This window comes from Euleptes europaea, chromosome 7 (assembly GCF_029931775.1).
Source record: "Euleptes europaea isolate rEulEur1 chromosome 7, rEulEur1.hap1, whole genome shotgun sequence".
NCBI lineage: Eukaryota > Metazoa > Chordata > Lepidosauria > Squamata > Sphaerodactylidae > Euleptes > Euleptes europaea.
The window spans coordinates 91,345,327-91,362,942 of NC_079318.1; the positions used below are offsets into that span (position 1 = coordinate 91,345,327).

General features: G+C 48.3%; 1 protein-coding gene across 2 annotated transcripts in view; it reads left to right on the forward strand.

Moving 5' to 3' along the window:
• LOC130480039 (dual specificity protein kinase CLK2) overlaps positions 1-17,616 on the forward strand; it is a 67,858-nt gene that overhangs the window by 18,194 nt on the left and 32,048 nt on the right. Inside the window, exons 6-10 of one of the 2 annotated variants that reach the window (XM_056852445.1) lie at positions 705-834; positions 2,271-2,353; positions 5,136-5,219; positions 8,348-8,434; positions 9,192-9,387. In XM_056852445.1, coding sequence (XP_056708423.1) covers positions 705-834; positions 2,271-2,353; positions 5,136-5,219; positions 8,348-8,434; positions 9,192-9,374 — 567 coding nt within the window. In that variant the 3' untranslated portion in view covers positions 9,375-9,387. Of the gene's footprint in view, positions 1-704; positions 835-2,270; positions 2,354-5,135; positions 5,220-8,347; positions 8,435-9,191; positions 9,388-17,616 lie in introns of those variants that run through there. The other variant, XM_056852446.1, reaches the window with a different exon arrangement.

The following is a 17,616-nucleotide window of genomic DNA, read 5'->3' on the forward strand; positions in this document are numbered from 1 at the left end:
TCCTGCCGAACTTTGTGACGGGTGGTTGACGGTTCTTGCCGTAACATAGATGCCTCAATCTGCCTTTGCATCGTGTACCATTGGTGTAAGAAAGAAGCTATCATAACTGCTGGGCTGGCTCAAAGGGCAATCTGGCCTTGAGAGGTTCACGCCCTAGGGAGTTACAGCTGGGATGGTACTGGGAACAGCTGAAACTAATGAGGCCCATGATGTGAAAGAGGGAGGGTTTTTCCACAGAGGGAAGCTCCTTTCGGGTTATCGTCTTTGGCAGTAAGACCATATGACAGTAAGACCATATGCGATCAGTTTTGTTTTGTTAGTAGTTAGCACGGCTAGCTAATTGCTTTAAGTTTCTTATTTATTGCCTGTGTTGGAATGAGAGTTTGCCTTTTTTACTCTCTCTGTAATCAATAAATTCTGTTGATTTATTTGAGCAAAGGTGTGAGGTGAGTTTGTGCATGGCTCTTACCCTCCCAGAAACAAACCTCAACACTGGAGTAGTAAAGCCTGAGTCCAGGCCTCTCTGTTTTGTCTGCGGAGGCTGGCACCCCATACATGGTGGCAGCGGTGGGATCGAACCCACGCCATCGAAATGACAGTTGGCGCTTTGGAGCATGCTTGGTGAGCTGGGCCAAAGCGGGACATCCTCGCCCAGACCACTAACCACCTCTTCCCTCTCTCTCCCAACCCCCCCTTCCCACAAGAAGCGAGACGAGCGATGTGTCAAGAACACGTCCGTCCGGGTGGTCGATTTTGGCAGCGCCACCTTTGACCATGAGCACCACAGCACGATCGTCTCCACGCGGCACTACCGGGCGCCTGAGGTTATCCTAGGTGAGGGATCCCGGCTCTTAACCTGCACGTGCCACAGCTGGGTTCAATCCCTGGTATATCTGGCTTTGAAAAAGGGAAAAGCATCTTGGGTGTCGAGGCTGGGGAAGAGCTCGTTGCTAATGGAACGAGGCAACAGCCAAGAGAGGCCCCTGCCAAGGGAGACCCGGGAGAGCTGCTGCCCATCAAAGTAGGCCAGATTAGGCTAGGTGGACCACTGGTGTGTACATCAAGCGTTTCTTATGGGGGCTTGCTCAGTTGGAGAACGCATGCTTTGCACCCAAAAGACGTCCCAATTTCCATCCTCAAAATCTCTGGCTAAAAGGATCTTGGCTGGCAGAGTTGAGTAGAAAATAAGGCTGCACTGGTAAGTAGAAGAAGAAGTTGGTTTTTATATGCCGACTTTCTCTGCCACTTAAGGAAGAATCAAACCATCTTGCAATCACCTTCCCGCCCCCTCCCCACAATAGACAGCCTGTGAGGTAGGTGGGGCTGAGAGAGTTCAGAGAGAACTGTGGCTAGCCCAAGGTCACCCCTCTGGCTTCTTGTGTAGGACTGGGGAAACCAACCCGGTTTGCCAGATTAGACTCCGCCGCTCCTAACCACTGCTCTTAACCACTACACCACAAGATTCAAGAGAGAGTAGTTTATTTGACCTTTTAGATTCCCAGGGAGGCTAGTTTATTTGACCTTTTAGATCCCCAGGGAGACTAGATTAGTAGACCTTTTAGATCCCTTCTAAACTACGCTCCCTTGCACCTCGGTCCTCCCTTTCCCCCCTCCTAGCAGAGTTGGGGGTGAGACCCCCTTTAGTTCTTGGTAAGAGTAGCGGCCCCGTGGCGCAGAGTGGTAAGCTACAGTACTGCAGTCAAAAGTTCTGCTCACGACCTGAGTTCGATCCCGATGGGAGTCAGTTTCAGGTAGCCGGCTCAAGGTTGACTCAGCCTTCCATCCTTCCGAGGTCAGTCAAATGAGTACTCAGCTTGCTGGGGGTAAAAGGAAGGTGACTGGGGAAGGCACTGGCAAACCACCCCATAAACAAAGTCTGCCTAGGAAATGTTGGAATGTGACATCACCCCATGGGTCAGGAATGACCCAGTGCTTGCGCAGGGTACCTTTACCTTTTAAGAGTAGTGGCAAACACCGGTTTCTTTTGAAACCAGAGAGGGGCAACACACTTTCCTTTGCACAAAGAACATCCCCCAGTTCAGTCCTGATTAATGTTTTCCGAGCAGGCCGTTAAGGACCTCGGAGAGCCGTTGCCAGTCAGAGTAGACGGTGCTGAGCTAGCCAGTGTGGGCGAGCAGCGTGTGAAACTTCCTGAGGGCATTGCGATAAACCTACAACTCCATGTAGGGTTGGGGGGGCATCCCAAGGGTTTGAACACTTGAGACCCTGGCCTCTTGGGCTGCCATTGTTACTTGCTCTCTGTGTTGCAGAGCTCGGCTGGGCCCAGCCATGTGACGTCTGGAGCATCGGCTGTATTATTTTCGAGTATTACATGGGCTTCACGTTGTTTCAGGTGAGACTCACCCCTTGGCGTTCTGGGCAGAGCAGAATCCTCTGTATTGTAAGGCATTGGAGGATTTGGCCGGGGTGGGGCGGTGATGGTGTTTGGCTGAGGGCGCTGGGCAGGATAAGAAAGGGGGGTGGGAGTCATATAAGAGAAGAGGGTGAAGCAAAACTGGATGGTGAACAGTGAGCAGAGGAGGAGGGCCAAGAAGGGAAAGTGGAAGATGGTGAATCGATTTGAAATTACCAGCCAGAGTGGTGGGGCTGGAGCCTGTGTGACTATATAATCAAACGAGACTCAGAACAATTGTTTATGCCTCTTTGAAAAAGAAAATGAACTCTTTTAAATTAGGGTATGAACATAAGAAAGGCCATGCTGGGTCAGACCAAGGAATACCAACAAAAAACGGGGGGGAAACCAAATTGAACTCAACCAAAATGCTGGTTCCAAACAGAAGAGGTTGAGCTAAAAAATGCTGAAATTACAAATATATAATTTTTATAAGGTGCACAGTAAAGTTAAAAACATAAGGCCTATAACATAGGTAAGTCTTTCACAGTCAGTACATACATACAAACTCATACTCATGCGATGTACAATCTTACATTGACCAAAGTAGGACCCAATAAGGACCAAATGCATTTCGGCCTGAAAAAGGCCTTCCTCAGTGGTCAGTCATAGAATTGTAATCTAGTACACATCCTAATAATATAATAGTGTCATAATGCATAGTAGAAAAATGCATAAAAGCCCTTCTAGTATAATGAAGCTTTCTGTAAAGTTATTTATTCCTTATATACTAGAACATGGCTTCCATGTCTCACCTTCTGTTACGTGCCGGGCTCCTGAGGATGTGTATACATCAAGCAGTGTATTAGGTCAAGTCTAGGAAGCCCACAAGCAAGACGGCTGCAGCAGCATTGGCCTGCCTGTGTTTCACAGCGCCTAATATAATAGGCATGCTTCTCTAATCCTGGAGATCTTGGAGGGGTGGGGGTGCTTGAATAACCAGAATGTAAAGGGAGTGGCAGGCAGATATTTTTATGGGCCTCGAGGGCTTCTTAGAGACGCTTTGCAGAAAGAGAAATAAGTCAGGTTGCCAACCTCTCGATGGGGCCTGGTGATCTCCCAGAATTACAGTTGGTCTACAGCTTATTGAGCTCAATTCCCCTGGAGAAGATGGCTGCTGGGGGGTGGGGGGATGGACACTGTGGCATTATACATTGCTGAGGATCTTCCCCCAGGCTCCACCCCCAAATCTCCAGGGTTTCTTGGGTTGGCAACCCTAGAAATGAGAGCTGAACAGTGGTCAGTAGTCGAAGCACACTTCATGCACAGATGTGCACCAGGGCTCTAAAACAATCATGCAGGGTGGTCCTGTGTATGGTGCTTATTTTTTAAGTAAACTTTTATTTTCAAAACAACACAAAAAATGTCACACACAAAATGCATAACAATCAGTACCCTGTCAGCATTGCTGATCCTATGACCGTAGGCAGTTCATGAGAGGCAGTTTATGAGAGGGAGGGCATCTTGGCCATTTCTGGGCATGGAGTAGGGGTCACTGGGGTGTGTGGGGGAAGGTAGTTTGGAATTTCCTGCATTGTGCAGGGGGTTGGACTAGATGACCCTGGTGGTCCCTTCCAACTCTATGATTCTCAGATGCTGCACACAATACACACAACCATACATTGACTAAATTAAACAATAAACTCCTAATCTATTATTCAACATACATTTCTCTGGGTGAATCTGTATCATTTTGTACCTTCCATCTTACTCTAAATTGCAAGTTATGACTTTCCTGCATTGTGCAGGGGGTTGGACTAGATGAAATTAAGTACCCAAAAGGTCAAGAAAATATAAATAAAAGTAAAAATCCAAGGCCCAAGGTTATACACTCTAAAAATTATGTAAGTACAAAATATGTATCCATTTATTTCAGGATAAAATCTAATACCACATATAACACATAGAAGGCATTGCAATAGCCTACCAAATTAACATACTCATATAACACAGTAAGATATAAAAGCACACAATTAGACTCTGACCATACGCATTTCGGCCATACAGCCGCCTTCAGTGGTCTAAGCAATCAACATTCCAGACTCAAAGATACACATAAATATATATAAAAAAATCTTTATGATTACGTGTGATTGTTATTGCAAAGTAACATTTAAAATATAAAACTGAAATCCTTCTTCCTCTGTTTTGGACTTCCATCCACAATGTAAGGGTTTTTTTGTTTTTTTTGTGTGGCCCTCTTGTGGGCATGAAGTAGGGGTCTCGGTGTGTGTGTGGGGGAGGCAATTGTGAATTTCCTGCACCGTGCAGGGGGTTGGACTAGATGACCCTGGTGGTCCCTTCCCGCTCTATGAGTCTAAAGAGAAAAAGGAACCTGCAAAAAAAACCAAAGTCCTTCCTGCGCAAAAGCCTGCCCAGCATTCGCCAATCTCTTCCCTCTGTCCCTTTATTTTATCTACTTTGTTTATACCTCGCTTTTCTCCCCAGTTGGATTTTAGCAGCTTGCATCGTTCTCCTCACCTTCTTTTAAATCTCACAACAACCCTGCAAATGTGTGGCTGGCCCAAGGTCACCCAGCATGCTTGCACAGCAGAGCGGGGATTCGGACCTGGGTCTCCCAGATCCTAGACTGACTCTCTAACCACTGCACCACACCGGCTCGCCTTTGACAGCCGTATGAGTAGGGTGTCAGGGGAGGGAGGGTTTCTTTTGTTACCCCTCCAAGGAGAGAAATTTCACTCCGGCCTCTTTTATCTTTCAGACTCACGATAACCGCGAGCACCTAGCCATGATGGAGCGAATCCTGGGACCCATCCCGTCCCGCATGACCCGGAAGACCAGGCGAGTGACTCTGGGGGTAGCTTGGGCGTGAGTGATTAGGGATTGCTGGGGATACCTGAAGGGCTCGGGGAGAGGCTGTGTCTCAGTGGAAAAGCCTCTACCTTGAGTGCAGAAGGTCCCAGGTTCTATCCCTGGCATCTCCAGTCGAAAGCACCAGGCAGTAGGTGATGTGAAAGATCTCCTGAGACCCTGGAGAACCCCAGCTAGTCTGCATAGGGCAGGGGTGGGGAACCTTTTTTTTGCCAAGGGCCATTTGAATATCTTCGACATCATTCGGGGGCCATACAAAAATTATATATATAAAATTTATATATATATATAAAACAAAAAGTGATCAGCAGTGCAATCTTATGCAGGTCTACTCTAAATCCTACTCAACTCCAGTCAGCGGGGCTTACTCATTGGAAAGTGTCAGTAGGTTTGTCCTGCAGATGTCTAGGATCTTAACCTACTGGCAGTCTGAGCCTACCCATTTTTGCCCAGAGAAACTATGAAGTACACTTTGTTTACTGAGAAATTTTACATGCTGCCTGGAACTTGACTTGGATGGAACTTGACATCAGATCTCAAAAGCTAAGCAAGGTCGGCACTGGTTAGTACTTGGATATAAGACCACCAAGGAATACCAGAGTCCTTATGCAGAGAAAGGCAATGGCAACTCTCCTCTGTTCATTTCTTGCCCAAGCCAGCAATGCCGTGGATTGAATTTAGAAGGGTCCAGATTGGGGAGGGGCACAGAGTACACACACAGAGATGCTGCACATTTGGTAGTCCATTCTGCACCTGGGACCTTCTGCATGCCAAGCAGATGCTCTACCCCTGATCCACAGCCCCTGCCAAGCAGATACTCTACCCCTGATCCACAGCCCCTGCCAAGGAGATGCTCTACCCCTGATCCACAGCCCCTGTCAAGCAGATGCTCTACCCCTAATCCACAGCCCCTGCCAAGGAGATGCTCTCCCACTGATCCACAGCCCCTTCCAAGCAGATGCCCTACCACTGATCCACAGCCCCTGCCAAGCAGATGCCCTACCCCTGATCCACAGCCCCTGCCAAGCAGATGCCCTACCCCTGATCCACAGCCCCTGCCAAGCAGATGCCCTACCCCTGATCCACAGCCCCTGCCAAGGAGATGCTCTCCCGCTGATCCACAGCCCCCGCCAAGCAGAAACTCTACCCCTGACCCACAGCCCCTGCCAAGGAGATGCTCTACCCCGACCCACAGCCCCTGTCAAGGAGATGCTCTACCACTGATCCACAGCCCCTGTCAAGGAGATGCTCTCCCAGTGATCCACAGCCCCTGTCAAGGAGATGCTCTCCCAGTGATCCACAGCCCCTGCCAAGGAGATGCTCTACCCCTGATCCACAGCCACTGCCAAGGAGATGCTCTCCCTCTGATCCGCAGCCCCTGCCAAGGAGATGCTCTCCCACTGATCCGCAGCCCCTGCCAAGGAGGTGCTCTCCCATTGATCCGCAGCCCCTGCCAAGGAGGTGCTCTCCCACTGATCCGCAGCCCCTGCCAAGGAGGTGCTCTCCCCCTGATCCGCAGCCCCTGCCAAGGAGGTGCTCTCCCCCTGATCCACAGCCCCTGCCAAGAAGGTGCTCTCCCCCTGATCCACAGCCCCTGCCAAGGAGGTGCTGTACTACTGATCCACAGCTCTTGCCAAGGAGACGCTGTACCCCTGATCCACAGCCCCTGCCAAGGAGATGCTGTACTGAAGAATGCCAGCCGGAGGATCAAGCGGGGAGGGGCTGGCCAGGGGGCCCTCCAGCTGCCATGTGGGAAGCGTGCCCCAGCCGGCAGATCCAGTGGGGAGGGGCTTAGCAGGGGCCCCTCTGGATGCTGCACGGAAAGTGCGCACCAGCCGGAGGGTCAAGCGGGGAGGGGCTGGCGTTGGGGCCCTCCGGCTGCCGTGCGGGAAGCTCGCGCCAGCCGGCAGATCCAGCGGGGAGGGGCTTAGCATGGGCTCCTCCGAGTGCTGTGTGGAAAATGCGCTAGCCGGAGGTTCAAGCAGGGAGGGGCTGGCCAGGGGGCCCTCCGGCTGCCATGCGGGAAGTGCGCGCCAGCCGGCAGATCCAGTGGGGAGGGGCTTAGCAAGGGGCCCTCCGGGTGCTGCGCGGAAAGTGTGCACCACCCGGAGGTTCAAGTGGGGAGGGGCTGGCCAGGGGGCCCTCCAGGAAATGCGCGCCAGCCGGCAGATCCAGTGGGAAGGGGCTTAGCAGGGGGTCCTCCGGGTGCCGCGTGGGAAGCGCCCACCAGCCTGAGGTTCAAGCGGGGAGGGCTTGGCAGGGGACCCTCCAGCTGCCTTGTGGGAAGCACTCACCAGCCAGCAGATCCAGTGGGCCCTCTGGTGGCCATGCGGGAAGCGCGAGCAGCTGGCGGTTCAAGCAGGGAGGGGCTTGGCAGGGGGCCCTCCACAGGTGGGCCGGGGGCCGGATGAAATGGTCCCGCAGGCCGTAAATGGCCCGCGGGCCGGAGGTTCCCCACCCCTGGCATAGGGGCTGTGGCTTAGTGGAAAGGACTCTGCCTTGCATGCAGAAGGTCCGAGGTTCAATCCCTAGCATCTCCAGTTGAAAGCACCCAGCAGTAGGTGATGTGAAAGACCTCCACCTGAGACCATGGAGAGCTGCTGCCAGTCTGGATAGCCAATACTGACCTTGATGGTCTGATAACATCTTCATGGTTTGGTGAAGGGCTGCGACTCAGTGGTAGAACCTCTGCTTTGCGTGCTGAAGGTCCCAGGTTTAGTCTGCGGCATCTCCAGTTGAAAGGGACCAGGCATTAGGTAATGTCAAAGAACTTTACCCGAGACCCTGGAGCACAACTGCCAGTCTGAGTAGACAAGACGGATCTTGATGGACCGATGGTCTCATTCAGTATAAGACTTCACATATGTGTGCTTGCTCATCTCCTTCTTTCATGGTCAAAAATATGCCAGAGTTTGACCTTCTTTTATATCCCAGATGCACAAATAATTCACCCTTGTGGAGAACCGGTTAGGAAACGAACTTGTTGAGGCTGTTGTGAGAACATGTGTGCATGCGTGTACTAATGTGCATTGGTAGGGAACGCTTAACCACTTTGTGGTTTTTCACCCCCATTCTTCCTTGTGTCTGGTTCCCAACAGGAAGCAGAAATATTTCTATCATGGTCGGCTGGACTGGGACGAAAACACCTCTGCTGGGCGCTACGTACGGGAAAACTGCAAGCCCCTTCGGGTAAGGTGCAAAGACTGTCATCTGCTTGGTGAGAGGAAAGACTTCTGGAGGCCTCTCTTCAAAAAGGATGTGGACAGAATCAAGCAGGTGCAGAGAAGAGCAACAAGGAGGATCAGGGGCCAAGCCCTACGAGGAAAGGCAGAGGGAGATGGGAATGTTTAGTCTGGAGAAGAGGAGGCTGAGGGGGGACAGGATTGCTCTCTTGAAGTATTTGAAGGGCTGTCACTTAGAGGAGGGCAGGGAGCTGTTCCTGTTGGCAGCAGAGGATAGGATACACAATAATGGGTTTAAATTACGGGCGGAGAGGTACCAGCTGGATATTAGGAAAAACATTTTTACACTAAGAGTTGTTTGACAGTGAGTCAGCTACCTTGGGAGGTGGTGAGCTCCCCCTCACTAGTAGCCTTTAAGCAGAGGCTAGACAAGCACTTGTCAGGGATGCTCCAGGCTGATCCTACAATGAGCAGGGGGTTGGACTAGATGGCCCCGATGACCCCTTCTAAAGGGAAGGTGATTGTAAGCCGGTGTGATTTTGCCTTAAGTAGTAAGAGAAATTTGGCGTATAAAAACCAACTCTTCCTCTTCTACTTCTTCTCTGCATGTGACTCACTAGCTTTTTCTTGCAGACAGGCAAGATAGAGAGGGGAGATTGGGAGATTTGTGTCCAATCCTTCCCCAATAATACTCTGTTCAGTGTGCATGGGGGGGAAATCTTGGTCCAGGGTCTCAGCCCTTCTGGCCCTTCCTGTCTCCTCAGAGGTACCTGGCATCCGAGGCGGAGGAGCACCATCAGCTGTTCGACCTCATCGAGGGCATGCTGGAGTACGAGCCGGCCAAGCGGCTCACGTTGGCTGAGGCCCTGAAGCACCCATTCTTCAATCCCCTCAAGCTCCAGTCGGTCCCCAAGGCCTGGGACGCCAGTCGGGACATCAGCCGGTGACCAACCCGGAAGTGGCCCTGTCCACCTCTTCGGTTCTCCCCATTCCCGGCACGTTTGGCCCCTGTGGAGGCCCCCCTGCGACTCTATGATGGTGGATTTTGGTGCTTTAAAAAGAAAAAAAGTAATACAGAAGAGATCCTGGCATGACGTTGCCCCGGGTTCCCTTTTGTTATCATCATGTAAAGCTTGTTAATATGTGAGATAGTGTATATATAACACACGGCAAGTCCTGCGGGCTTCCCGTCCTGTCCCCAAATCCTGTAAATGCGAATTTCTTGGTCTCATGCCCCCCCATCTTCTGGTTCTGCTGTACATACCCCTAGCCCCTTCCTCTTTGCTGCTTGCCCCCCTTCCCACCCCATATAAGTTATAAGGCTGGTGGGACACCCCCCCCTCCCAGGAATTATTTTTGGATAACAACCCATTCCAGTGCCAGAATTTTATACGGATTTTGTACAGTCTTTGTGAGAAATAAACTACGACGTGAACTAATGCCAAGGGGCTGCTCTTCTCAAGGACTTTCTTTGATTTTCTGCCCCGTCTTCATGTCTTGACGGCGATAGGGGATAAAGAAACAGGGCATCCGATGGCCCCAATATAATTTTAATTTGCTAATAATTAATTAATTAATAATATGGCAACCCTCCCAATTGTATAATCCCAGCTTCTGTATGCATTTCATGATTTTTTAAAATTCCATTTTGTTTGGCAAGGAGAGAAATAATGATAGGGGGAGCAGATTTCCTGTCCCTGTTTTGTCTACAACCAAGAGGGCTTTTTCTTTGTTTAAAAAAAGAAGAAAAGAAAGCTGTTAGTCTCTGGGCCAGGTGAGAGGTTTTAACTCTCATCTGTAAAGGCAGAACATCTATACCTCATGCTTAAACAGTGTTACTGTATCGCCTCCCCCTTTCATCAAAACACACATATGTCACAGTTCTCTCTGCCCTCTTTTCCAGTAAGGAGCTTAGGATTCACGGCTGGGTCACACCTGTCACGGTTCGCCCTTCTCCCCGCGTCCTTCAGCTTACTCCACAATCTGTTTACAGCCGTCTAAGCCTCTGCATCAGTCGGCTCTGACGCGCAGACGTGGATCTATTGAATCGGACAGGAAAGCCCCGATAGGGATGCTCTATTTTGTGAGCCAAGATTTTTTGGGTGTGTGTCTGAATGTTGTGCGCCACCAGCGGGCAACACATTTCCCGGGGCCTGGAGACTGTTCAGGACCCCCTGCCCCCGGGATCCCCCACGATCATTGCTCCTCCTCACACATGTGCGATAAGCTGCAATGTCATCCTTACTCATCAGGTGCAAGATTGGTGTGGATTTCACAAGCTGGGAAAGAGAGGCAGAGTCTGGGAGGGGCAATGTCTGCTTGGGACAGCCCCTCCCCTCTAAAAATGATGCCAGTCAGTGTATACCCACGGAACTAACGAAAAGGGAAGAAAAAAAAACTCAACCTTAACTAGACAAAGAACCTAAAAGTTGAGCTGAAAATTATAACAAAATACTGATATTATTTCATAGACTCATAGAGTTGCAAGGGACCACCAGGGTCATCTAGTCCAACCCCCTGCACAAGGCAGGAAATTCACAACTACCTCCCCCCACACCCCAGTGACCCCTACTCCATGCCCAGAAGATGGCCAAGGTGCCCTCCCTCTCATCATCTGCCTAAGGTCATAGAATCAGCATTGCTGACAGATGGCCATCTAGCCTCTGCTTTAAAACCTCCAAGGAAGGAGAGCTCACCACTCCTGAGGAAGCCTGTTCCACTGAGGAACCGCTCTAACTGTTAGAAAATTCCTAATGTCTAGAAGAAAACTTTTGATTTAATTTCGACCCATTGGTTCTGGTCCAACCTTCTGGGGCAACAGAAAACAAATTTATTATGCAGTGCACACTAAATTAAAAACACGGCCTTAAATGTACAGGCTGATCAATTAAAAGAATATATAAAATAGTTGCTAAGTTTCCAACATAGTTGATGATAAAAAATCAATGTAAATGTCCAATACATACCCCAAATGTGGCCTCCTTCAGTAGTCGTATTTTAGAAACACATCCAGAAATGCATAAAAGTATAAAGGTGATAACCTATATTGTGTGGCCCATCGTCACTTGTAAAACATGGGATTTTCACCATTTAAATTGGCTCACACAGAGGTCTTATAATCTATTTCCAATGTTGTATGGATGTGTATATCATCAGTGATAAAATGTGTGTGGGGAGAGGAAGGGAAGGTGATTGTAAGCTGGTTTGAGACTCCTTAAATGTAGAGAAAATCAGGGTATAAAAACCAACTCTCTTTCCTCTTCAACTGGAGATGGTGGGGATTGAACCTAGGACCTTCTGCATACAAAGCAAAGGCTCTTCCACTGAGCCACAGTCCTTCCCCTACCTATAAGGCAGGCCAGTGTTGTATTGTAGGTAGATGGGACAGAAGCTGAAAGAGACCTGTCTGAAGTCATCCAGGTCCAATGTTGTTTCTTGACAGTGTGTAGCTCTTTCTCTCCTTTATCTCTTATGGTTTTAATTTTTCAGTTTAAAGGTTTTTAATGAATTCTGTTGCATTTATGAAAGTAGTGAACGGTTTTAGGAACTCCAGTCAGATCGGGATACAAAACATCCCCGGGAAAAGTGTCATATAAATGTTTTTTTTTTAAATCTGGATGCTGCTGAATGCTCATTGGAATAGAACTGCCTGTCACCTGCAGGCCAGCCACAGGCCAAGAAAACCCCTGAGGGGTAGGGAATTTATGATTTTGGTACCACTGCTAAAAAGACCTTGCCCTCTGGAATGACCCCACCATGCATCAGACTTCAGAGGAACAAGTGGCAGAGCCTTCGAGAAGACCTGAAAACTCCCAAGTAAATCCACGTGGGAAGAAGGCAGTTCTTGAAACACTGTGGACTGTTTGGTACGTTAAAAGTCAAAACCGGCGCATGGAATTGGCTCAGCAATCAACCGGAAGCCAGTAAACAGTGTTCATTTTAGCCCGGTGGGATCAATACTAAGACAGCTGCGCTTTGTACCAACTGAAGACTCAGAACACCTTCCGTAGGCCATCGCACGTAGGGTGCATTACGGTAATCTAGATTACTGGGAGGGTGGAAAGATTACTCGACTAATCCTTCCAACCGCCTGTTCTGGAGGGGGTCACCCTCCTTCCGAGGATATCCTGTGGAATCTTTTCCTGGACCAAGATTTGGCTGCAGTTATTCGTGCCTTGATCATGTCAAGATGGTCTTTTAGGGACCAAGTGTCTGAGTCAGTATAAGGAAGTTTCACATGTCCATGAAGTCACGCCCTTCTTGACAGCAATACCATGAGGGTCAAAGTCCCTTCCTATGGAGTCTCCTTGAACTTAATCTTTTTTCATGGTTCAGAGGTCTTCACATGAACACTTGAAGCTGCCTTCTACTGAATCAGACCCTTGGTCCATCAAAGTCAGTATTGTCTAAGACCAGCAGCGGCTCTCCAGGGTCTCAGGCAGAGGTCTTTCCCATCACCTACCTGCCTAGTCCCTTTAACTGGAGATGCCGAGGATTGAACCTGGGACCTTCTGCATGCCAAGCAGATGTTCTTCTACTGAGCTATGGCCCCTCCTTCGAGCCCATATGTTTTCAGGCAGCATTTGGGTACTAGAGTTTCTTTCTGCTTATACTTCTCTTTGTTATGGTGGCCTTTTCCCACTGTGGCTTGTATTCCCCTTCTGTTAGGCACTTCTCAGCCAGCATGGTGTAGTGGTTAAGAGTGGTGGTTTGGAGTGGTGGACTCTGATCCGGAGAACCGGGTTTGATTTCCCTCTGCTCCACATGAGCAGCGGAGGCTAATCTGGTGAACTGGATTTGTTTCCGCACTCCTACACATGAAGCCTTGGGCTAGTCACAGTCTTTCAGACCCACCTACCTCACAAGGTGCCTGTTGTGGAAAGATTGTAAGCCGGTTTGAGTCTTAAGTGGTAGAGAAAGTCGGCATATAAAAACCAACTCTTCTTTTGAGAGAGAGTAGTCTTTGTGCCCAAGGGACACAGATTAAGAGGAATGCAAACAGAAAGATTGCAAGGTATTTTTGAAAAGCCCATGATATTCTCTCTTATTGGGCAATTTCTGATTGATAATTTTATTTGCTGATTTGACTTGAGGAGACTTTTTTAAAAAAAACACGTTGTTTTAAGCTTCTTGGGAACTGCCTGATGGATTCATACGTATCAAAAACGGGATGACATGTCTTTGCTGTGTAATATTAAACCGCAGCCCTACAAGATAAGTTGATCCTGTTACGAATGGGGATAGAGACGAAGGGCCAAGCTAGATGTGATGGACCCATATATATTTATATCATTTTATATCTCAAACAATGGGGCAGGTTCCTCGTTTAACAAATAGAGTGTATAGTGGTTAGTGTCAGACAAGGACTGGACAGATTCAAATCCTTACTCTGTCCTTAAGTTCACTACTTGTCTTTGGCTCTCCTCGTCTCCTCCTACCTGGACAGCCAGCGTGGTGTAGTGGTTAAGTGCAGTGGTTTGGAGCGGTGGTCTCTGATCCGGAGAACCGGGTTTGGTTCCCCACTCCTCCATGTGAGCAGCGGATGCTAATCTGGTGAACCGGGTTGGTTTCCCCACTCTTCCATATGAAGCCAGCTGGGTGACCTTGGACTAGTCACACTCTCTCAGCCTCACCTATCTCAAAGGGTGTCTATTGTGGGGAAGGGAAGGTGATTGTAAGCTGGTTTTATTCTTCCTGAAGTGGTAGAGAAAGTCAACCCACATATGGATGCCAAAATCTCTCCTAGACCATCTCTGAGGTGTCACCTCTTAGAAACCTTTTTGGGGGGGTATCGTCCAGTGTACTTATAAGGACTAGGAACTTGTTGGCTTAAAAAAAAATCCCAGGCTTCGTCAGACGTCTGACCCTAGGATTGGAGCTGTCATGACTTTGGCCACCCAACACGTCCTTTGCGTTCTCGGGGACAGGCGTACGTTCCCGCACGCCAAGTGCCATCTGGCTGTTGTGCCCGCTGGTCCCGGATGTCACCCAGAAGGATCAAGGAAAACCCTCGTCACCCAGAGTCCCTACGTTCTCCCTGATCCTATTTTAAAGAGCTTGCGTTGAGGAGGAGTTGTAATCTTCCTTCTGGGACGCTCAGAGAGCAGACGTGTGCTACCTATGCCGTGGGGAGAACCTGAAGACCTGGAGGTGCCCAGGTAAGCGATGCTAGAAGGCAGCGTTCAGGGATCTTCCCATCCCGCAGAGGCAGGGGTGAGAATGGAATCCTCCCTGTTCATTGCTGGGTCCCCCAAACAGATGTACCCCATCTTCCAGGGGTACTTGCTCGAGTATGATTGTCTTCTTTTTTGGGGGGTGGTGGTGGTGGTGTTCAAGTTGTTTTCTTTTATTACTGGCGATACACAAACTACTTTGCTCTTTGCATCACAAGACCACATTCGCTAGCGTTCACCTCGACAACGGTACCTTTCGGAATTACTCTCCAGAGATGCATACGGAGGAAGAAATAGGAGGCTGAGTATAGGAAGACCAAAAGTCGCTTTGAGTTCAGGATATGTCCCATTGGGCCTTCCTGAACCACAAAACCCCCCTGGCTGAATGAATCGTTCATACTTGGGAGGCTTTGTGTGGCCCCCATCTCCGACAAAAGCACAATTTTCTCTTCCCTGACCCCTCCTTTCTCTGTCCTGCCCGAATCCCTTTTTTTTGCATTTTATTAAATTTATTGTTAACAAAATTACAATAAACAAAATAAAGAAAAAGGGGGAAATGAAAAAACAAACAGAGACAAAAAGACTTCCGTTTTCGTTTGTATCGAATATAAATCTAAGGAAATACAACCTGTTCTCTAGCTACATATACAAAATCATTTTTGAAATTATTCTTACAACTAAACAAACTTTTCTCTATCATACCGACATTCTTATTCTTCTGCTCTTCAAACCCACAAATCATGAATTCGTTCTTTTTCATATTACGCAGAAAGTCCATAAATGGTTTCCAATTTTCCACAAACTTAGAAAAGTTATTTTCTCTGATCAGAGCAGTCAGTTTGGCCATTTCTGCTAATTCTAACATCTTGACAAGCCATTCTTCTGTTGTAGGTATATATGGATGTTTCAATTTTTTCGCGCATATAATATTTTTGCTGCTAAAATCGAATATAAGAGCAAAGATCCTGTCTGAATCACTTGAAGAACTTGGGTCTCTCCCTGGGCACGGACCTTTTGGTACAGGAACCATTTCCCTGATTTCTCTTTTCACTTCTGTAGAATTATATGGAGAATAACTTTCATTTTGGATTGTTCTTCTCTGTCTAGCAGGTAGGTCAACTCACCTCCTTCAGGGATTTTTTTGGTCATTCCTCCGCTTGGTATTTCCTCTTTCGGTCCAAATGAATGGTCTTTTCCATCTCTATCTTCTCTGCATGGCCCTTCTTATAGTAAAGCTTGGCCTTCAAACTAATAATTTTCTAGGCTTTCTTTGAAAGGAGTCCCGCAGTCCGTTCTCTTCTTCTTCCTCTCATGGTAATCCAAGTGATAACCATAGCGCTTATGATGTAATTCTATGTATTCATTTTGTAGGGCGACTGTTAAGCATGAGTAGGGTTGCCAGCTACTAGGTAGTGGCTGGAGATCTCCAGCCGATAGAGATCAGTTCCCCTGGAGAAAATGGCCACTTTGACAATTGGACTCTATGGCATTGAAGTCCCTCCCCTCCCCAAACCCCGCCCTCCTCAGGCTCCACCCCAAAAACCTCCCACCGGTGGCGAAGAGGGACCTGGCAACCCTATTCCAGGCCCAGAACACTTCTGCTACTCCCAAGGGTTGCCTTTCCATCCTGGGTGCCACCATTCCAGTCCCAGAGCATTTCTCCTACTTCCAGGGGTCGTCATTTAACTTTGGGGGCTGTCAATCTAATCCCAGAGCAGTCTATCTGGGTCCAGGCAACTTCATTCAAAATCCATTCCTCATTTTCATTGTAACTTTTTTTTGCGCTGTAACTAGGGTTGCCAACCTCCAGATATTAGCTGGAGATCTCCTGCTATTACAACTGATCCCCTGCCGATAGAGATCAGTTCGCCTGGAGAAAACCGCCGCTTTGGCAAAGGATTTCTTGTAAAATCTTTTTTTTTTTCTGCTGCCAAGTCACAGCTGAGATATGGCGACCCCGTAGGGTTTTCAATGCAAGAGACATTGGGAGGTGGCTTGACCATTGTCTGCCTCCGCATCACGCCCCTGGTATTTCGTTGGAGGTCTCCCATCCAAATACTAGCCAGGGTCAGGGCTGAATGTGTGGGGCTGGACCAAGGTCACCCAGTAAGCTTCCATGGCGCAAGAGGGGATTTGAAGCTGGGTTTCCCAGGTCAGCCTTAACCGCTACACCATGCTGGCTCTGTCTAGTGAGTTTTTATTGAAGCATATGTTTCCATGGGCTAAAGTCCACTTCATCCAATACATGGAAGGCACAACTCTACAAACGAATCTCAGAGGGAGACTCCAGTGGGAAACTGCTGAATTATAATTTAACTTTGTACTTCACTGTATTAACCAGGGCTTAAATAGAGTCACCACATTTCTCAGCCACAGCAACTATTAAATTGTTAACATAATTGCCAGTTAATAGCTGGTGCAAATGGTAATTGTGTTGCTTCTTACATAGAAACGGGACAAAGTATACCTTTTGTTCGAACATTTTTTTTCTTTGTGTGTGTAATTTGAGAATTCATTTCATGCATCTGATGAAATGGGCCCAGGAAAAGCTGCTACTTCAAACAGGGTATTGCATCTCTAGCGTCTGCTGTTCCAGGATATACTGCCTTGGCATATGGAAGTTCATTTAATTGTTGTAGCTCAGAGTTTAATTATTTACTTTTATTTATACCCTGCCTTTCTCCCCAGGGGAGAGTGAAGGCAGGTTACATCATTTGTCTCTCTTTCATTTTCTCCTTACAACAACCCTGTGAGGTGACTGGCCCAAGGTTACCCAGCGAGCTTCCATGGCAGAGAGGGGATATGAACCTTTTCTAATTTTACTACACCTTGACATAATGTGACACCAATCCATCCAGTACGTCTTTTTGTCTCTAAACAAAGGCACTTTGGTAAACAAAGCCACTGTCGCAAAGATACCTGAAAGCCGCTCCGAATGAAATTGAACCTACTAGCATTACCAGTGAGATTTTTCACCAGCTGGATGGAGGTGCTTGAGAAATTGGTGTGAGAAGTG